This window comes from Lepus europaeus, chromosome 18 (genome assembly GCF_033115175.1).
Source record: "Lepus europaeus isolate LE1 chromosome 18, mLepTim1.pri, whole genome shotgun sequence".
Lineage (NCBI taxonomy): Eukaryota > Metazoa > Chordata > Mammalia > Lagomorpha > Leporidae > Lepus > Lepus europaeus.
In genome coordinates this window covers 39,693,048-39,715,379 of record NC_084844.1, presented here as the reverse complement: position 1 = coordinate 39,715,379, position 22,332 = coordinate 39,693,048, and the positions used below count along the sequence as shown (strand labels likewise).

General features: G+C 49.2%; 1 protein-coding gene across 1 annotated transcript in view; it reads right to left on the bottom strand.

Moving 5' to 3' along the window:
- ASIC2 (acid sensing ion channel subunit 2) overlaps positions 1 to 14,829 on the bottom strand; it is a 1,095,751-nt gene extending 1,080,922 nt beyond the window's left edge. The window contains exon 1 of the mRNA XM_062216314.1: positions 14,275 to 14,829. Within this exon, the coding sequence (XP_062072298.1) occupies positions 14,275 to 14,829 (555 nt within the window). The remainder of the gene's footprint in view (positions 1 to 14,274) is intronic.
- Positions 14,830 to 22,332: the final 7,503 nt, after the last annotated feature.

The following is a 22,332-nucleotide window of genomic DNA, read 5'->3' as shown; positions in this document are numbered from 1 at the left end:
GCCAGCCCTTTGCCTGACATCAATCCTCATCTACAACATTGCCAATAAGCAAGTGCTAGAGTGAATGGAAGGGCAGCAAGTGCTCTAAACTCCTGGAACAAGTCCCTCCAATCAGCTCATACCCAACTCTCTGACTTCTACCTACCCAAAGGAGCTAGCTGTGCCCTCTGGCCTTACACAGAGAAATCCCCATCCCTCTTCTCGGCAATTGCCTTCTAAGAGTTTGAGGACAGCAATCACCCTGCCCTTGAGTCACCCACCTCGTGTTTCAGTCTAAATAGTCTCAGTCCTTTTGCACATTCCTCATCACTCATGGTTTCTGAGACATATGAGGAGCATCATCCTGGTCGGCCATCCATCTCTCACTGCCTCCTGCAACACAGATGGGCCCAAGCCACTGCCAACCTCAAAGGCAGTGGTCTCTTCCTCCTGCTCATGGCTTGAAGCCAGATGATGCACTTGTAGGGAGAGCTGACAGTGAAAGCCAGGAGAGGATGGGAAAAGGACTGCTTTCAGGAAGCACAGATGTGGGAAATACTGCAAGCGCATGTGCTGGGGAAGGTGAAAGTTACAATTCAGCAGCTTAGGGGTGTGTGGCAGTTATCAGGAGATTGGGCAAGCTTGGGAAGGGCTGTCCTTGTCCTTGGACAAACAAACCCTAAAGGGGAACAAATGAGCTGTGTCTAAAGTAGTGAACCCTAATCAGATAGATGCTCATTTGAACTACAAAAAAATGTCCCTGGAAATTGTTCAGGACATAGATGTAGAAATTCCAAGGTTTCAAAGTTGTTTGTTTGTTTTTTTTTCATCTCAGAGAGGCAGAGACACACATAAACACAGAGAGATACAGACAGAACTCCCATCCTCAATGAGCAAGACCAGGCCAGGCTGAATCTGGGAACCAGGAACTCAGCCTCACTCTGTCTCCCACCTAGGTGGCAGGGACCTGACTACTACAGCCATCACCTGTTGCTTCCCAGAGTATGGACTATAAGGATGCTGGAGTCAGGGTTTATACCCAGGTATTCTGATACAGAATCTGGGCATCTTAACTGCTAAGCCAAACACCATCTCCAGCTTAAAAGACTTTTAACACGGGTATTTCTAAGCCAGACTGTCCTACACCTAGGCTATTTTCCATGTTACTGAACAGACAGAGAAGCTAAAATTAATGGATACATGATTCAGGTTCCCTAGAAGAGCCAGAGATGATGTCTTAAACAGGTGATTTATTGAGGGAGTGCTTTCAGGATAAACCTGGAAGGGAGGGAAGAAGGAAGCAGGACAGGGTAGAGAAAAGAGATAAGTAGAGATGTGGCTTCAGGAGAAATCTAGCTCAGCCTGATCTCATGGGATGCTCTGGAGTGTAAATTGTACCACAGTATATTCCATCTTGAGGCAAGAGGACTGGTATTTTGTACTCCTGTCAGTCACTGGCCACTGGCTGCCCCCAGGTGGTGGGGAGGTGCATAGCTTCCCAGGTAGCTGCATGAGAGGACAGCCTCTCTCAACCAAGGACTGGGAAGGAAACCAACATGAGCTGCTAGGTGTTCTACCTACAGTGGCAATAAAGAGGGTCTGCACAACCAACAGCACCTTCCACGTATGCTCGTGCTAATGCACACAGGTTAAGACACAGGTCTCTGCTCACAACTGAAGCACTGATGTGATGGAAACTTCAGCCACACAGTGGCTCATGGTCAGGGTCATGAGAGGAGGATTCTGTTCTTCCCTTAGCCCACTGCAGACCCGGTGCTTCCACTATGTAGATCAATCAAAATAAAATCAAAGAAATAAATGGATAAATATAGCTGGTTAATAAAAAAATAACATTAACACCCTCCCCCAACTGCCATCCTACGTTATAGTTTCAGCAAATAAATATGGGATCGGAAAAATAAATTATGCTTACATTCTGTCACATGAGAGTTGTTCCGGCTGGCAAGTCCTTGAAAACTGCCTAGTTCAGCCTCCTCCTTTGCATACAAGGAAACCCAGGCCTCAGAAGCTGATCACTTTGCCCCAGGCTATGCAAGTCCATCAACAGAGGTCAGTAAGTCCACACAAACATGTACCTTCTCTGTTACATGTTTAATTTCGTCTGAACATAAATTCCAATGGCTATAGAGGTAATCAATAGAGAATGTATCTAAATCATGAAAAAAATAAGTGCTAGGAGATTTAAAGAGGCTTTAGCATCCAAAGAATGACACACTGGGGAATGCAGTTCCCAAAAAAGGCCCAGCTTGATAAACAGGCTTCTATTCAAGGCTTCAGATTTGACAATGAACGTGTTGTATTTCTGAACATTGGAGGCAGCTGCTATCCATGAACCCCTAAGCCCAATCTATATAAGTTAGTGTTAAATCAAATGCATGGGAGAAAATGTGATATATGGGATTTCAAGCTTTCAGGGGTGATACAGGTCATTAGTTTGGGTTATGATAAATCATGGATCAAATGGCCCAGCTGGTCAAGTCTGATATTTCAACCCAGCTCCATCAAACATAAACATTCAGACAAGAAAGAGAAAACACACAGCAAACTTTCAGTCATCTCTAGACTTGGGAGGCGTGGTTCATGATCTGATGGAGGGAATGGGATGTTTGGTACTTTGCAAATGAGCTTCTCCAGGAATACCAGCTGAATAGCAAACAATGCTAAAAGCTACGAATGCCATCTTTACAGGACATCATTTAAATGAGATCACATTTAAGCTCTCACTAGAGAAAACAGTAATGAAGGATTCCCTTTACAGAAAACTTTCTAAAACTCATGAGAGGAAGGACTTTCGTAGCAAGGAAAGGAGAGAGGCCGGCACCGTGGCTCACTTGGTTAATTCTCCACCTGCGGCGCCGACATCCCATATGAGCACTAGGTTCTAGTCCCAGTTGTTCCTCTTCCAGTCCAGCTCTCTGATGTGGCCCGGGAGGGCAGTGGAGGATGGCCCAAGTGCTTGGGCTCCTGCACCCGCATGGGAGACCAGGAGGAAGCACCTGGCTCCTGGCTTCAGATTGGTGCAGTGCCGGCTGTAGCAGCCATTTGGGGAGTGAACCAATGGAAGGAATACCTTTCTCTCTCTCTCTCTCTCTCTCTAACTCTACCTGTCAAATAAATTTAAAAAAAAAAAAAAAAAAAAAAGGAAAGGAGAACCACTGTAGAGAAGGAGAAAAGGACCTGTTCCCAAGTGAATAAGCTCCATGTGACCCTCTCTCATCCAACAGTTCTGGAGGTCTAAGATCTCGCAGGGAAAGAAGCACAGACATATAAATACACCCAAGGAGAAATGGGGGCATCAGCACAAAACCTGTGCAGGAGCCTCAACCTTTCTCTGCAAGTGAATGGTTTAAGTCATCAAAACAGCCACCTCCCAGTCATTGTCTTACTCCTTCATCACCATATGAGAAAGAATTGACTACCCCCAGCCCTGAAAGCTTTACTTCTGGAGAGCCTACTGTGGGGAACCAAGGGCTGGCCACCTGTGGGAACCTCCTCATCTGCATAGTTTGTAGCAATCTGTCGACCACAAGGCCTATGAAAACAACCAGGTGAAACAGATGAAACAGAATGGACTCTGCATAAACTAGGAAGAACCAGGTGAAACAGATGAACTTTCGACCTGAGACTATACGCGCCCTTTCATCTGACTGGATGATATCAGCATAAAGGGACATTGGGATCTGGGCGGGCCCGCGTGGCCGTGGCCCCTCTTTTTTCCTCTTCCCACTTTCCTTCTCTCCCCACAAATATAAAGTTCCTTGAGAACCGATGAACAGTGACTGTGTCGTGACTACGTTGGACCCTCGCTGGCGAGGGTCCGACAAATGGTGCCGTGACTCGGATAGTCAGACCGGTCACTGGAAGCAGGAAAGAAAAAATTAGAACGTGTGGAAAACACGGGAATCCAGGCGGTAAAGTCTAGGATTGGTACCGCGGAAAAAAGGAATTCCTCAACAACCAAGTTGTCTTTTAGAAAAGTAGCGGGGACGCCCGTGAAAGCAGTCGCTGTAAAGCGGTGAGTTAGAACAGGAGCAATGGTGTGGGGTCAGAAGACAATTGAGGGTAGCAGAGAAACCACCTGAAGTCCTTAGGTTGTGGCAACTGATCAACCAAGCTCTCCGTAATGACTCGGAGGAGATAGCAACCCTCTTAGATGAAGGGGCTGATGTACTAGAGGAAACAGAGAATCTCAATCTGGGAGCCTGGACGGAGACAAAGAGGGTGGAGACAGAGGACCAACATGGGTCGGGACAGAGATAGGGAGGATGAGAGACCCCTTCCTTCTGCACCCCCCTATTTGAACCAAGACACTCTTCCATGAGAGAGACAAAGGGCGGGGGCTTCTCCCCGGAATCTCCTCGAGAAAAACTGGCAGGACGAGGCACTCCCCCTAAGTGGGAAGAATATCACCACATAAATCAGGCTTTCCCTGTGATAATGGACACGCAGGGCAACCGGGGATGGACCCCCCCGCCCCCGGACCATAATTTGTTGAAGGAATTACAACAATCAGTACAATTATATGGACCACATGCTAACTTTACTAAAGCAGTCCTAGATAATGCACCAATGGACTAGTCTCAGAGGACTGGAGGAACCTAGCTAAGGCAGTGCTTGGTGGGGGAGACTTCCTCCTCTGGTCCAAGGCTTACAGAGAGCTCGCGAGGGCTCAGGCCCATGCTAACACTAGGAACGGTCAGCCAGCCTGGAATGAGGATAATGACGAACAGGCTCAGGCTGGTTGCCCTAATGAGGTTTTGATGCAAGTGAGAGAACTAGCCCGGAGGGCATGGAAGGCCATTCCAAGGAACGGGCTAGGACGAAAATGTTTTAAGTGTGGAAAAGATCACATGAAAAGGGAATGTACAGAACAGAGACAATCAGGATGCCAACTAGGACTGTGTCCTCGATGCGGTAAAGGCAACCATTGGGCAAATGAGTGCTATTCCAAGCAAGATAAAGCAGGCAATCAGCTTCTATCACTCACCAGATCAAGTGACCAGAATAGTACATTCCAAAAACGAGTGGCGGGCCCCCACACCCAGGGGCCCGAAAACTCAATGGGTGAGAGGACAAACCATGGGAGGAGTAGGACCATCTCAAAAGAACCAGCAAGCGTTTACTGCAGAGCTGCGAGCCACCAACTATTTAGTATTAACACCTCCAATGGGAATCCAGGCAATAGACATGGAACCTCGGGAGCCCATGGATGATAGCCACGGTTTAGGCGTTACTATAGGAAGGACTACAAATTCATTAAAGGGATTAGTGGTTATAACGGGGCTTATTCAGTTGCCTTGCTCACAGCTCAAAGTAATGTTCCAATCTACAAAGGTGATAGTGCAGCTGTTGCCATTGCAGCCCATTGCTCAGCTGCTAATAATAAGCCCTGTAAAGGATACTAGAGGTCATCAAGGAAAGCATTTAGCAGCCCTCACTATGACTCTTGGCGAGCGCCCACTATGGACTCTTATCAAAAGAAAGGCAATCAAGGGGCTGTTAGATGGGTGCAGATGTTAGTATTATCTCCAAACAAGACTGGCCTCCTTCATGGCCCCTCCAGGAAGGAGATAACACCTTGGTAGGATTAGACACCGCTGTTGCCCCATCTCAAAGCGTGCAAGTGCTAGACTGGAAAGATCAAGAAGGCCCCACAGGCAAAGTACAATCTTACGTGTGTGCTATCCCTGTAACTTTATGGGAGAAGGATGTCTTAGAGCAACTTCATTTGCAGACCTGTTGTTGGCAGCTGTGAGAGAAGACACCCTAGAAAGAGCGTTTACCATGCTAACCTCATGCTTGCAGACGGCGGGGTTACAAATTGCACCAGAAAAGATTCAAAAGGGCACCGTGGTCCAGTACCTAGGACTAAGGTTAACATCAACCACTGTGGCTCCTTTAGATTTTGTCATGTCCACCGCAGGACTTAAAACCTTAAATGACTTAGAAAAAATTACCTGTACTTAAAAACTTTAATAAACAAAAAGGGGGAATAGGAGAATATGTGGTAGCTAATTGCGATGCATTGGCTATAGCTCTATATACTATAAGTTTTTTGAATAGGAAAAAGTGTGGCAAAACTCCTGAGTTCATGGTGTTTAGTGATGTACTTGCAGTATTGTTTGAAGAATTGTTTTAAGGAAAAAAAGATGTTGCACGTGATTTGTACTGCAGCAAATCAGCAAAGTGACCCGAGCTGGATATATTTGAAGGTATTTTGAAAGTTACGTTCAAGGCACCTAAGCTTTGTGTAATGTAAATAAGAATGTTTTTCTATCAGTTTTTTTCCTTTGTAAATGGCATTAACATTGTTACTTGAGGTCTTGCTTAATCACTTTTGTTGTCCTGAGGACTTGAATTTAACAGTGCATCAGATTTGTTGCTATTTTGTCTGTAGATAGTCTAGCTTCAGCTGTTCATGGTGATGCTACATCTTCGTTTATAAATGTTTGTGGTAAAAAAAAAAAGTATAACCATAGGTTTTGAACAAATTTCCTTACATTTTTCATACAAAAATCATATCTTTAGTGGTCCAACAGGCTATGCTTGCTATGTATCGCTCTGACCCTCAGCAACAGATATGGCTTAGCATGATGAAGCGGTAGCCAAAGACAGGTAATCACTGGCGAGTGCCCCTAGCAACCTAAGAAGCGGGTGGCGCGTTGCTGGGAACCTCAGACAGGCACAACTACGCGCCATAAATAACAAAAAAGGGGGAGCTGTGGGGAACCTCCTCATCTACATAGCTTGCAGCAATCAGTGGACTACAAGGCCTACGAAAACAACCAGGTGAAACAGATGTAACAGAATGGACTCTGCATAAACTAGGAAGAACCAGGTGAAACAGATGAACTTTCGACCTGAGGCTATACGCGCCCTTTCATCTGACTGGACGATATCAGCATAAAGGGACATTGGGATCTGGGCGGGCCGGCGCGGCCCCTCTTTTTTCCTCTTCCCACTTTCCTTCTCTCCCCACAAATATAAAGTTCCTTGAGAACCGATGAACAGTGACTGTGTCGTGACTACGTTGGACCCCCGACAGCCTACAATCTCAGGTCCTGCATAATAGACAATACTGACCAGGGGCTGCCTGGTCTTGGAAAAACACTCACCTCACCTCACCTCACCTCACCTCACCAAGGTTGCCTCTTCAAGGGCATGTCAAGGAATACCTTAGGAGCATTTTGAGGAATATGAGAAACTATTGAATGTGTATTAGTTGCAATTTGGATCATTTGAAATAGAACATACAGACTCCACAGCTAGGGGAGTCAGAGTCTACAGGCCTGAAATGTGGATGGCTGTGCAGAGAACAGAGGAAACCCAGAGCGGGATTTTGGTGAGGAACAAGGTTAGGCATCAGTCTGGGTATCTGACTTGGTGTCAAGGAATACAATGCTGTGCGTCCTTACAGACATCCTGAAAACAGCAGGACCATGATGGATTCAGATAAATGTACAGCTGTTGTCAATAAAGTGTCATCAAAGAAGAGCAACTGGTGCTCTACTGATAACCTACAATCAATGGATCCCCAGAAGAACAGAGCAAGCTGACTTTGGGTGTATACTGTACAGTAGACAGGGGACCAGATGTACAATAGGTATGATCACAGACCTGGTGAAACACACAAACATGCACAGGTTTTGTGGCTGGATGGGGCTACTCCATAAATGCCAAAATAATACATGCAATTCTATCTGGGATGATACTGTGCACAATTTTTTTCTTCTTTATTATCCTTCCACACTTCCCAACTTTCCTCCAGTGAGCACACATTTCCCCTACAGTCAGAAAATCTGTTATTAAAATAACAATTATGTGACAAGCCATCCCAATATAGATAGAATCTCAAGTACCCATGCTGAAATGACTATTTCACTTTATGTTGGCTAAAGACGTTACGTCTGAAGACATCTTGACACCTTCTGAGAGCTCTGTGCTAAGTGGTTCTAGATCCCGAGATTGAGTAAAGAGAGCATGTCTTATGGGAAGGGGAGACAAACACACAGCGTGTAAAAGTTATCAATGGTTAACAAGGAGCTATCACCTCATACACCTAGAACGTCTACTACCAAAAAGATGAAACACGAGCATTGATGAGAACATAGAGAAAAAGAACCTTTGTGCATTGTTGGTGGGAATGTAAATTAGTACAGGCATTATGGAGAATAGTATTGCAGTCCCTCAAAAGAAAAAAAGCAAAAATACCAAATGCTCCAACTATCCCACCACTGGGTATATACCCAAAAGAAATGAAATCACTATGTTGAAGTGGTATCTGTATGCCCATGTTCATCAAAGATTTACTCACTTTAGCCAAGTCATGGAAACATCCTACGTGTATATCATCAAACGAATGGATAAAGAAAGTAAGGTGTTACACATAATGGGATACTCTATTCAGCCTTACAAAGCAAGGAAATCCTGCCATTTGCAACCTCACAAATGAACCTGGAAGACATTATATTAAGTGAAATAAACCATGCACAGAAAGACAAGTACTGAATGATCTCGCTTATACTCATAGGTAGAATCTGAACAAATCAAACTCACAGAAACAGAGATTAAAATGGTGATGAGCAGAAGCTGAAGGGTTGGGGATATTGGGAAGGCAAGGCTCAAAGGACACACAATTTTAGTTAATAAAGATATATCCACTAAAAAGATATATTGTGTACCAGAGTGACTACAGTTAATAACAATGTGTTCTATGCATGAAAATTGCTAAGAGTAGATTTTAAATGTTCTCACCACAAAAACAAGAGCGGTGAGTATGTGAAGTAATATGTATGTTAAATAGATGGCTTGATTTAGCCATTCCACAAGATAGATATAGATATAGATATCTCAAAAGATGTTATTTTGTACATCATACTATATATAATTTTTACCTATGAATTTTTTTTAAAGATTTATTTATTTTACTTGAAAGTCAGAGTTACACAGAGAGAGGAGAGGCAGAGAGAGAGGTCCTCCACCCGATGGTTCATTTCCCAATTGGCCACAATGGCAGGAGCTGAGCTGATCCGGAGCCAGGAGCCAGGAGCTTCTTCCAGGTCTCTCATGTGGGTGCAGGGGCCCAAGGACTTGGGCCATCTTCTACTGCTTTCCCAGGCCACAGCAGAGAGCTGGATTGGAAGTGGAGCAGCCAAGTCTCGAACTGGCACCCATATGGAATGCCGGCGCCTCAGGCCAGGGCGTTGACCCACTGTGCCACAGCACAGGCCCCTACTTATGAATTTAAAAAACAAATGTTAAAATTATAGGGCTTAACAAACTCAAGTATTAAATCAACTCTAAGGTCCCTCTTAGTCCAAACACTTCATGATTTGAGAGGAAGGAAAAGCATAATGACTGCTCTAACAGACTAGTAAAGTAAAATGCTAGAAGACAGATGAGGCAAAGACTAACTTAGATTATGGTCATGGGCAGGGGAGGGGCACTAGTTTCCTGCAGCTTACAGTGATCTTATAGCTGGAGTTTAAAGGATGTGTAAAAGTAAAATACAGACATAGAGAAAGGTGCAAAAGATAAGGAAGTAGTGTAAGGAGGATTCATGAACAAAGGATTTCTGGGTCAATTTAGGAAACAGCAAGTAACTATTTAATTTAAAAAAAAATACTTCCTGGTTATCTACTGTGGAGAAGCCCTCTATTGGGCATGGTATACACAGAGCCAGTGTTGAATGAGACTAAATTCTTATCTACACTAGCCCCCAGTTACAGGACATGAGAGAAAGCCAATGAGCTCTGGGTTGACAAGAAGCCAAATTATGTTGACTGCTGCACAGTAGGTACCCTGTTTGACCAAGGAATAGACATTCATGAACAAACATGATACATACCAATTAAAAACTGTACTCAGGGTGCATACCCAACCCTGGCCAGGGACTAGGGCAGGGTGAGCTTCCTGGGGGTGAGTTTGGGAGCATGACATGGACGTGGGGAAGGTACCACATGTCTGCAGTAGAACTAATGTGAAGGAAAACACAGAGCAAAGTGAAAGCTTAACACCTTAGTTCTAGAATGGAGAATCCCACCAGCACAGATGGTATCCATGCTCTGAAGCTGTTGTTGGAAGACACAGAACAGAACAAGGGGAGGAGCACTGGCCTGGGAGTCAAGAGAGCCAGAAGGTAGTTCAGGCTCAGTCCTACAGTTCTTGTTGGGCACTAAGCAAAGCTAGGGATTTTCCTTATGCCAGATATCTACCACATACTTCACCTCACTGAATCAGTGTACTCTATGTGTAGGAATTATACTGTTCCTATTTTAGAGATGAGGAAACTGAGGTTAAGACACCCGCCCAAGGTAACACAGAAAATAGGTGACAGCCAGAATTCCACCTCGGATCTTTCTCTAAAGCCTTCATTCTACACGTGCATGCTGCCTGGATATTAGATAGTAAATAAAACTCACTATGGACTCACCCAGCCTTGTGCAAGAATTCAAAAATGTGATGTTCCTGAACCTTCCCCTCCACCATCTCTAGAAGGCTATGTGAAGTAGGTTAATAAGATTCATACTGATATTATGAGACCCAACAAGATCTCAGAGTGGAAAGATTGTTCTTTTGGTAAGGGAAAAAAATAAATCCCTTTCCTAAGAAATTTAAAATTTAAAATACAAACATAAACAACTATGGAAATCAGGCTGAAAGTGCAAATTGATGTGTTTTTTGCATTGCTTGACTTGGAGGCAGATGAACCCCAATGCAATGAGCAGGGAACAACATGAAAGAGTCATGTGTGAGTCAAAAACAGTGGGTTTGCCACCTGTCAGCAACAGTTACCTATTGAACCAACTGTGACCTCCATTCTACAACCCCGTCTCAGTACTTGGGCTTTAACCGTTCCCTGCTCCAAACACAGAAAGCACCAGTCACATCTCCCCCACCCCTGGTTTCATCCTTTCTAGCATCACTCAGCACAAGTAGGCTAGATAGCAACCCTCCTACAATACAGAGAAGACCCACACCTTATGTCTATGTAGCTGGCACAATACGCAAAAGGACTTTCACATATGTTGCTCCGTGTTTCATCCTGCCAACAGTCTTGTGGGTTAGAAAGTCACATATTGCTCTCATGTGTTAGGTATTCAAGAGATACAACCCAGGGAATAAGGAAGAAAATGATGTAGCTAGATTTCAAACCTATATTCCTGCTGTTAATCTTGAACTCAGATCATCCAATATCATGACGAGAGACGCATATACCCCTGCCCCAAGTCTGACTCCCTGTTCCTCCTTCCTTCCACTCCAGTTCAACAGGGCAATCTCCTCTGACCACATGCTCTGAAATCAAAGGGAAAGAGAAGTGTCCCAGGTGAGGGTTAAGGGTGTACCTGCATGAGCATGGAGCACACCTGCTTACCTGGCAGTCAGCATTCCACACCTGGCTTCCTGGGAACTCTTAGTCTCCACAAACAGCCTTCTCTGATTCTGCCAGACTCACAGCTCGTTCACTAATTAAAGGGTATTACGCACTTCATTGCACACCAGCTAAGAACTTGGAATAAGGAAGCGTATGCTAACGCATTAGCCCTGGAGATGCCACTCGGTATGCTTTAGAGAAAAAGAAACAGAGAAAAAAAGCCATCCACCTGTGACATTCCCTCCCCCATACTTAACTTCTCTAATAAGTCAGCCACAGCACTCAGAAAGAAGGCACCCAGCATAGTACAACCCTAGGCAGAGCCATGTAAATAAACCAACGGGAGAAGGATGTGCAGCAGAGAGAATGAATGAGGCAGAAAGCTGGCGAGCTGGTTTCTCTGACAACCACCTGCCCAGGCCCTCAGCTCTCTGCTGGTATGGGAGCTCGTGAATAAGCATGCCTGCACCTTGGGCCAAAAGGACAGGGAGACAAAGGGTGATCAGGGTTCTGCTCCTCACTGCTAGATCCTGAGCAACCTTAGTGTCATGCCCCTCTGGGCTCTGCGTGGCTGCCCGCTGTGACCAATGAATGAAGACCAGCCCTCCCCCAGAGCCCCTTCTAGCTCTTCTGGAGTGAGTGCCCTTTATGATACTCCCTGGACAGCTTAAAGAGCATCCCTAAGGCTCACCTCTTTTCAGTGCTGAAGAAGTTCATACACAGAGTGTCAGTGCAAGGATCAACACTCAAACAGATTAATCTTGTACTTTGAGAATTACAGGTAATGACATGCCACCAACTGAGACATAAACCTTATCCACAGGCAACTTCATTCTTTGGGAGGAATCCTCGAGAGGTCAAAAGGCACAGGTCAAAGCTCAAAGGCCTGACCTTTGGCCCTCAGGATCCCAACAACTCAAACAATGGCCCAAGTGCAAAAGAAAAGCCCAGGAGCAAAACACCCTTACTTCTAAACAGAATTTGGACATGAATTCAGAGGAATCTATCAGTTGGACATGTGGTCGTGAGGCTGCTTGAGAACTCAGTCTGGGGTCTGCTGCCGCTCGCGGTTTCTCTCTGTGCCACCCTCTCTCTGTGTCCGAATGTTCCAGCAGACAGGGGAACCACTGAGTGCATTTCTGAGCTGCATGGTGCAGTGGGGAAGCAGATGCTGCCAGGCACCAGAAAGCATGGGGTGGAACACAGTGATAGTTTCAGCCTCCAAGATGAAGGATGTTCCCCATCTCTCCCAAGCCACCCAAGACATCATTAGTACATGACACTGCTTGCTCCATTTAGAAGAGCTTCCAATCCTATGGGTCCCTTCCCCCAGCTCAGGGTGCTTCCTCTTCAGCATCCGCTACTGCTGCTTTTGCTGTGCTCTTCCTCACCATGTTTAAAAGGGACGATACAAAACGGCTCCCCCAGGACACAGAGCTCTAGCACACAGGCTGCGAGAGGCAATGCCCCTAGCACTTGGGGCTTTTTCCAGAATCAGGGACCGTCAACAGCAAGCACAGAGGCTGTGAACAGAGACTGGTTGTAGCATTACAAGAACCTCAGAGCGAGAGGCTGGTGAGTTTGAGAGGGGGTGGGGAACTGGTGCACCACGGGAAAGGTAGGGAATGTCTTAATTAGGCAGAGGACCCCAGACAGGTGCTGCTCGTGACGCAATCAAGTCCCTCTGCAACGGCTGCACCTGCCATCCAGAACTTGCAATTGCCTCTTGGCTCAAGGCTCTGAGACTCAAAAGCTCTCGCTTTTCCTTAGGCATTTGTGGGGCAAGTAGCCACATTGGACTTCCAGAGGGTCTCACAGCCCCTGACGCCCCAGATGTGCCTAGCAGCAAAGTGTCAGCAGCTGCTGTCTGACCTGTTATGCCAAGTTATGCCTAGCAGCCCACTAACTGGGCAGAGAACCCTGGCAGCAGCAGCTCTCCTCCCATCTTTCCCTCTCTGCCCCCTCCAGTGAGCCCATCCTGAGCGTAAGCCACATCCCCTCGGTTTTCCTCTTTACTCAGCAACACACTCCCCCTCCAAGCTTTCCAATCCCACAGCTGCTCGCCCCCTCCCCACACCCCTCCCCCCGCATCCACATGCGTCGTGAAGCAATTGTACATAGAGAAAGCCCAGCCTGTGAGTTTCAAGCTAAAGCTCCGAGACAAGGCTGCTGGAATGCTTCACCCTCACAAGCGTCTCACTGACCACCCTGCATGGGTGCCTCTGCCCAGACCCTCCTCTCTGCCCAAGCACTCGGGACAGCTCTCTGCTTCAAGCTGCCAGGAGACCAGATGGAGCCCAGGGATCCCCGGCCTCCTCCTCCTGCCACATGGAGCTCAGCATCCACACAAGAAAAGGAAGCAGAAAGACTTCCACCCCTTTGCAGCATCAGCTGCTCCGGCGAGCTCCCAAAGCCACTGGAGCCACCCAGGCTGCCTGGGGCCCACTCCCCCTTCTCTCACTGCTTAGCTCCAGCCCGGACCACAGGACACAGTGCCTGATGACACTTCCGAGCAGAGAGAGAAAAAGGCAGAGAGAGAGAGGATGCCACCTCGTCAATGACAAGCTGTTCCAATCACACAGCTCGGATACCAAGCACCCGGATGACAGACAAGTCAGGCCTCCTCTTCCCCTCAGCACGTGTGTGGGGCAGTGACCCCCACAGAGCAAGCTCCCCTGACCCCGCTCACATGGAAAACCAACAACAGAACTCCGGCCCGGCAAGTCGCTTCTCTACCACCAGCTCCAACGACTCCAGCCAACTACCCTCGTGGCCTGCCATGAGGCTCCACTCCCTCTCCTGCTCAAAGCACAGAGACACCTCCAACCACGCAGGAGACGGCCGGCGCGCCACTTTCCAAGAGGACCAAAGAGAGAGCAAACTGAAAAGCGAGTACTCACGGTGGTGAAGTCTTGGTGGCCACACTCCTGCCCTTTGAACTTGCAGTAGAGCATCATATCTTTCAGGTCGTGGCCCACGCGGTGCAAGAACTCCACCATGCTGAACTGCTTGGGTTTGTAGTGCCTGAAGTCAGCTTTCTGCCGCAGGGCCTCCAGCACCGTGGGGTCGGCCAGATGCGGGTCCGGGATCTGCAGGTTGACATCCAGCAGGGCCAGCAGCTCCCCGGCATGGTACAGGTCGTTGGTGGTGAGCCTGGAGAACCGGAAGCCATTCAGGTTGCAGAGGGTGACGGCCGGGAAGACCAGGCTCTGGGCCACCACCTCGTCCACCTTGGTGACGTGCTGGTAGGAGAAGTAGTAGGACACCCTCTCGGAGCTCTCCACCAGCAGCAGGCCCAGGGAGCCCACGAAGGCCACAGCCCAAAGCACGCGCCGGATGGTCAGCGGCCCATACACGAAGATGTGGCGGATGCCGTGCAGGGTGGATGTGTTGGCGAAGATCTGGATGCTAGAAGGCTGCAGGCTGCCCTCGCTGGGGCTCTCCTTGAGGTCCATCGGGACCCTGTGCAGTTCCGCAACTGGCTTCAGGTTGACGAGGTTTCAGGGCAGAGTTGCCAGTCCACGCGCTGTGCTTTTACACCCTGGCGATCCAGGGGGAGAGCAACCAGGCAAGCATCAGGCCAGACGCCGAGAGTTTCTGCTGAGAGCCCAGCCGCACGCTGACAGGGGTGAGTGTTTATATAAAACCCATTCAAACTCTAGCTCCTGATTTTTTCCAGGCGATAAGGAGGGCTGGTTTTATTTAGGGAGACACCAAGGTGATGTGGAAGGGATGTGGGTGGGAAGGGAGCGCTTAGCCAATGGAAATAAAGTCCTCCCCCCTACACACGCCACTAGAGACAAGATTAAAAGCGAGAGCGAGGGAGAAGATGCTTAAAACAAGTCGCCGAGCAGCTCTGAGCCTGTTCGCCGGTGCATCCCGCCCCGTGTTAGCCGCCCTGAGGGACGGCAGGGCCGCCGCGCTGATGCACTGCGGAGGGGCCCGCGCCTCAGCCTCCCGAGCCGCCGCCGCCGCCGCCGCTCCCTCGCTCCCCGCGACGCTCGCACTCCGGATACCGTCCCTCGCCGCCGGCCTCCGTCCCTCCTCTCCGCCGCCGCCTCCGGGCAGAATTCCAAACGCCGGCGGCCGCGGCTAGCGCCTCGGCGCCCAGGCTGCGCGCCGCCCCCGCCAGGCCGAGGCCGGGACGCGGTGGGGGCGCGCACACGGGCGCGCGCGGCCGGGCGCCGACCCGGGCTTGACCCTCGGCGTCTCCCGGGGCGACCTCAGAGGGGCGCGCAGCCGGCCCTACCGCCCTCCCCCGCCCCGCGCCCGCTCGCTGTCGGGGAGGGTACGGGGCGGGGGCGAGCGGGAGAGGGCGGGCTGGTGGGGGCTGGCTACCTGGAGAAAGTTTCTGTGTGGCCTTTTATTTTTTTTTCCTGAAGAGACCTGGTGGGGGCGCCTCGGTGAAGGTGGAACCCCGGCCCCCACGCGCGCGGCAAGATGGGGTTGACACACGCCTGGGAACTGGGTCTTGGGGGGCGGGGGCAGGGGCGGCGTTTCTTGGCGTCAACGTGGGTCAGAGCCGGCCAGGGGTCAGTGGAGGGCCGAGTCCGGCTGAGAGGGAAGGACCGCAATGCCTAGAAACCCCCGAACCTGGACCTCCGGCTCGGAGCAGCCCCTCCGCTGATAGAAAGGCCAGGTTGCCCCTTGGAACGCCAGAAAAAGAGCAACAAGTAGAGCCCGCCCTCACAGAGCTGTCAGAGGGTGTTGGAAGAGAGAGGCCGCGGGGTCCCAGGTAGGGCTGGCTGCCCTTGTGCGTGTGTATGCGCGCGCTTGTGTGTGTGTGCGCGCCTATGTGAAGTTGTGTGTGTCTGTGTGTATTTGGGCCCCAGGATTTTCCAGATACAAGTACAGCTGGAGCTATAGGTGGGAGCAAAGAATTGGATTTGGAGTCGCCTACCTTTTTTTTTTTTTTTCCCCTGCAAATCTACTGAAAGTCAGCCTCTGCTTGCAGGTGGGTGTGGCCCGCCTGCTTGGCCCACGCCTGGGATCCCGGAGCTGGAACCCGCTGCAACAGTGGTGCTAAATCCCCATCAGGAAGCAGGAAGCAAAGTTCGAGTGGCCAGCCCCAGACACTCTGCCAAGCTGGGGCCGAGGCATGCCAAGGTGCCTGGTGCCAGCCTGGTGTCTTCAGGGCCCACAGGGTTTAAACAGTGTTCCTTGGAAAATGATGGAGGAGGCAGCTAAGAGCGTGTCCCTCTTGGTTTATGTTTACTCAAATATTTGTTTTTGTCCATCGGACCTTCTGCTAAGCCGGATCTTTGAAGAACAGCATCCGGAGGCACTCTGGGAGCAACTCACGGTGTTCAGTGGGTGGTGCATTGACCCTGGGAGCTCAAATAGCAGAATGGCCACAGATGCAAATAGCATGATCCACCCAGTGCACTGGCCAACGCGCAGGCCCAGACCCCTGCCTGCAGGACTACCTAGATGGAGCACAGGTTCTTCAAGAGGGCATAAACTAGCCAGGGATCTGGGAAGTGTGACGATATGGGTGAGGGTGTCCTATCACCTCACTCCTCCCTCTCAGCCATCCTGACAGGTATCTGTTCTTGTCACCCCCATTACACAGATACGGAAGCTGAGGCCCACCAAAGTAAGCTGTTCAGTACGTGTGATGCAGCTAGTGGTGCCAAAGCTGGGAGCCGGACTCGGGCATATTTGCCTCCAAAAGACAGTTTCAAAAAGCAGATCCAAAATACTCCACCCCAAATTTAGGAAGGGAGCAAGCGTTCCTACCCCTGTCTCCCACTTAAACACACACACACACACACACACACCAGTTTCTTGCACGTACAAAGCAGCTCCATACTTTCTCTCCACCAAGCCATACCTCTGTTGTCCATCCCAGGCACCCCCTCGTACAGGAAGACTTCCTGATTTATCTCACTAATCTTTGGCTCATCAGCCAGTTTCACAAATGTGTTGGCCTCTAACTCTGTACTAGGCGCTGTATTGGGGAAACCAAGATGAATGAAGGACATGTCCTGCCTTTGATAACCTAGCTGTGGGGGGAGAGGGAAGAGAGAGGTAGATACACGCTGGTCCCTGCACCACAGGGACAGTGGGAGGAGCAGTGTGGCTCGTGGGTGCCTGTTACAGGCAGTGCCCACTTGGAAATGAGATTGTTCCGTCCCAGCTAGGTCCCTCCCACCTCCAGCCCTGTGTTCCTCCCTCCTCCCTGCCAGCTCAAATCTGTTTGTCCCCAGGAAGCCTCTGCTTTTCACAGAATCACATTGTCCTATTTCAGTCCCAGACATGCTTTCTCACGTGTGCAGAGATGGATCTCCAAGTTGCTGTGGTGCCCCCTCCCGCACTTAAACTGCTTACTGCTTGCCCACCTGCCCACGGGTTTGTTTTGAGAGTTACAAACTCCACATGAGAGCGTGATGCAGCACCCAGGTCACCCAGTCCTGAAGTGGCATCTCCAGCCTCCTTTGCCTCCCACTGCTCTGTGACCTCAGGAGAAGTTACTAAACATCTCTGAACTCCACCTTCCCCACTTCCAAAATGGCAAGGCGTCGAGCTGTTGTGCAAAAGACGTGAGATATAGGTTAGGAAGCATCTTGCCAGGTTTAGATGCTTAGCAGTTGACACTTTCTCCTCCTGACAACTCAGAGAACATTCTTTCCCTTTCAGATGCTGGTGTTTTCTTCCAGGTGCTTGGGGAGCCATTTCACACTCTGGAAAGTGGCATTTGCCCAGAGCACTGTGTGCCTGAGAACACCTCCCCACTCTGCTCCCCATTCCTAGCCCTAAGGTCCCTTCAAGCTCTTCTGAAGTGGCTCTTGGCGACAGTGGCTTCCCAGGTGGGATGGCTCTGCAGGGGGAGGGGGAGGAACTAGACCAGAGCAGCCCTAATGGTAGCTTTCATGACTTGGTGCTTGCTTGGCTTTGTGCCTGACATTTGACAGACCATTATCAGTAACCCTGAGAGCAGTCCATTTTACAGATGATATAGCTGAGTCCAGAGAGCAGTGTCACCTTGACCAAGGTTGCACAGCTAAAATGTGGCAGGCCTGAGAATCAAACCCAGGCATGTGTGAGTCTGGAAATTGTGGTCTACAACCCCGACACCATTGCCTCCACACGACTTGAATCACACAGATCGTCTCGAACATCTGAGTTACAGAATACTCACCAAGAGATAGTGTAGTACCATTTTGTAGCTCGTACAGCCATTCGTACTGATGGCTAATAAAATGATCCCACAGAGCTCTTCTTAAGGACCCCCTCTAACTGATGACTCATTTGCAGTTAGCAGTATGGCTTACATACAACCATCAGATACTACCCGATCTTTAAGAAAGCTCTGTGCTACTTGGTGGATTAAACAATTGCCTTCTTCGATCACATTTATAAGACTGCCTTGCTTAGCTGTGCGAGGGTGTGCAGAGGGCACAGGGCTTGCCTTTACAGCGGGTCTATTTGGCCCAGATTTTTAGGCACTGTCCTAATTGTGCATAATTATGGTTCTTTCAGTGAACTTTCCAGATAAATTTATTTACAAATTAGACAAGTTAACCCCCCATTAGCCCATGGGTCCTGATTCCTTTTGTGGCAAATATATTCACTCTTGAATGAATAAAGGGACATGTGGGTGAAGTTGCTGGCTAGGACGCTGAGGCTGCTCCTGCAGTATGCCCGGAGGGGACCGTGAGGCCTTCCCTGAGCCCTTACTTGGGGAAGCTCAAGGGCACAGAGAGCAGCTTCCTGCCTCTGGGAAGAGTGACAGGCAGGAGAGGAAGGAAGCTGACATCCATAATCAGCTCCAGTGCTAATTTGCTACTTACCACGTGCTAGCTGCTTTCCATGGCCACCACCACCCCCTAATTGGGGGAGGGGAGACCATTCCTTTCTAATATACAGATGGGGTTATTATTTGAGATTCAGAGTGGCCTGGTGTACACAACTTTCCCTCCTGGTCTTAGGCCCTTCATTGTCATAAAAAAGGGCTAAAGATCAACTGATAGAAACCCTGAGTGTTCCCCTGCTGTTGATTGGTTTATCCACAAGCATCCCCAAACAACAACCTTTCCCTTGTAGTTACCTCAGTGAGCACTGAGCAACTAATCGGTCGAGAAGTGTGTACCAGGAACAGCATGAGGCAAGGCCAGGCACTGAATGGGCACTTTACAAAGATTTCACGTAGCCTTGTTTTGTCATTTCAGGTGAAAACTGCAGAAGCCATGCCCCACACCGAGTGAGTGACCTTTGTGGCTCCATGGTCAGTTGGTCGGACCCTGGAATGGATGGAAACTTGCTGTGTGGCCTTCTGGAAACCAGGTGATATCTCTGGGCTGCTTCCTCATTTTTGCTAAATCATCGTGAGGCCTCCTGCTGCTGCCGCCATTTAACTAGAGCTTGACCACATTGTAAATGCCAGTTAATGGGATAAAGGTGAGTTAGAACCTGGGATTCTGGTCATTAACCCCATGTCACCATCTGCTGGAGCAGTAGGATGGCAGGGCCAGGTGCACTCAAATCACCCAACACTGGTGAAACATGCCCTTTGCTGCTCTGTCCCCCTCCCACTCGGATCCTTGGGGCTGGGGCCTGGGGAGGCTCCCTCCCATCGTGAGGCTGCGGGGTGCAGTACAACAACCCCACTCAGGACGGATGTGCTCACCTGACTTCGAGCCCTTCCCGTCCAGCAGGCCTGCCGAGCTGCCGAGCTGGCTCGTGCAGTTCCACACTCTTCCCTCTGCAGGCAGAATTCCCCTGCAGCTGGCTTCAGGGATGCAGCCTCCCCAGAGAGGCCCTGGCTGGCCTCCCCATCTCCCTCTGCACCCCACTCTACACCCCGTCACAGGCCTCCTTTTCTTCTCTTATGCAATGTGTAAAGGATTTGTTGCTCCTCCGGGAACAGATGCCTCTCCCCATCCTTATGCCAAAGGACAGAAACCCTGTCTGGTATGCTGGAGGCTGCATTCTTAGCAGGAGGCCTGCAGGAGATGCTCAGGAGTGGAAGAGTTCACCAGTACATGGAGCATGGATAATTTCACTCTCTGCTGTGGTTGAGCCTACTTCTCCTGGATGCAAGAGTGGGAACCCTGCTCTAACCCAACTCCTGAGGAAGGTGAGAGGCACCTCCTGCCTCTCCATCCTGTCCTTTGTTCCCCCAGCTCCTGGCAAGTCCTCGCTGGGGCCAGGGCTGGGTGCATCAGGGATCTGTGGGCCCAGACACACTCAGATGAGGGTTCATGACTGGAAAATCCTGATGTAGGAACTGTGTGCCCCGTAGCTTCACAAAACTGTGGGTCAGATGAAAGCTGAGATTAGACATGAACTGAATGTGGCCCACCTCCCCTAACAGAGTTCCTGCAGCTTCTCTCCTCTGACTTTGAACAGACAGCTGATCTTGGCGCTTCCCCTACCAGCTTCTCTCCACTTTCTTAATCCAATAGGTTAATGATGTCATAGAGAAATGACTTAAACAGGACGTGCTTAAAAATGATCGCTGGTGTGATCATGTGAAATAAGGAATACAGTTCACAAGAGGAACTGCAAAGTGTTTCTTACCCTCAATCTGTGTTGTGATAACCAAAAATTAGTGTATGAGTCCTCTCCCTTTAGTATGGAACTACTGGCTTTTAACTTTTCCCTTGTTTGCTTGTTTAAAATGTATTTTTGTTTATTTATTTGAGAGGCAGAGATAGAGAGAAAGCTCCCATCTGCTAGTTCATTCCCCAGATGTCAACTGTGGCCAGGTCTGCGTTAGCAGGAAGCTGGAATTAGGAGCCGGAGCCAGGAATTGAATCTAACCCAAACTAAAAGGGTACTCCAGCCCCTCTGCCTGAATGAGAGCCCTGTACCCATGGCCCCCTAGTTAAGGAAGGGCGGATTCCCTCCCCACTTAGGCAATAGGGATTCTCCAGACCATGCCTGATCACACCCATTTTTATCCTGAAGGGTCTTTAAGGCTTTACCTCTGCTTAAAGACACAAACCTCTGCATTACAGAGACCAAGCAGGTCTGGTTCAAATCCCTCCTGTGGATGAAAGACAGGCCCAGGACCTGGAGACCCTGGTTTCTGATTTGACTTCCTGTCACTTCCCGTCCTCAAGGGTGTGACCATTCACTGGCCACCTCCCCCTTTCCCATCCAGCCTCTGTGGATGTTTTTTTCTCAAAACTGTCTTTATTTCATGTGCTTTGCCTATAGGCGTCTGCCTCCCTTAGTCTGTCTCTGCCCTTACTCCCCTGCAAGGAAATAAAGAAAGAAGCCACCACTGTTTGTTTTCTCTCTGCCGCTCAATTCCAGGAGCCAATTGCATCACAAAGAAGGGGAAATGCACAGAGAGCTCCTCAAGTCAACCAGGCACAGACAGCTTTCAACAAAAACTTTATCAGCACGGCCTTGGCCACGGTAGCTTGCAGTCTGCAGAGGAGCCAGGAGCAGGAGCGGTGCTGAGCACCACCCTGCCTGGCTTCTGGTGGAACTCCCTCTCCCCCTTGTGTTCTGCATGGGTGCTTACAACAGCCACTGGTCTTACTAACCAGTCCTCAGCTCACCTTGCTTATTTTTTTAAAAAAATTTCATTTAAGGAATACAAACTGCATGCACTTCACATATACAGATTGGGGAACATGGTGATTCTTCCCACCCTACCTCCCTCCCACTCTTCCTCCTCCTGCTCCTATTCCCATTCTTATTTTTCACAAAGATCTATTTCTGGTTACCTTATACTCATAATATTAACCATACACTAAGTAGCACAACTTGCTGATTATACAACTCATCAGTCCCCTCTAGCCCACCCACTTGCCTCCTCCTGTTGGGCCCCCCGCCCCGCTCCCCCCTAGTCATGTAAAGTGTGTGAGTGTGCCCAGATCAGAGCCCACTGCATGTATGCACCTGTTTGCATTTGATGACTTTTCCATAGGTCCTGAACAAGTAGTTCTGTATATGTTGAAATTCGGTTTACATAGTCCCTAACTTTCATAAAATCAAATGGG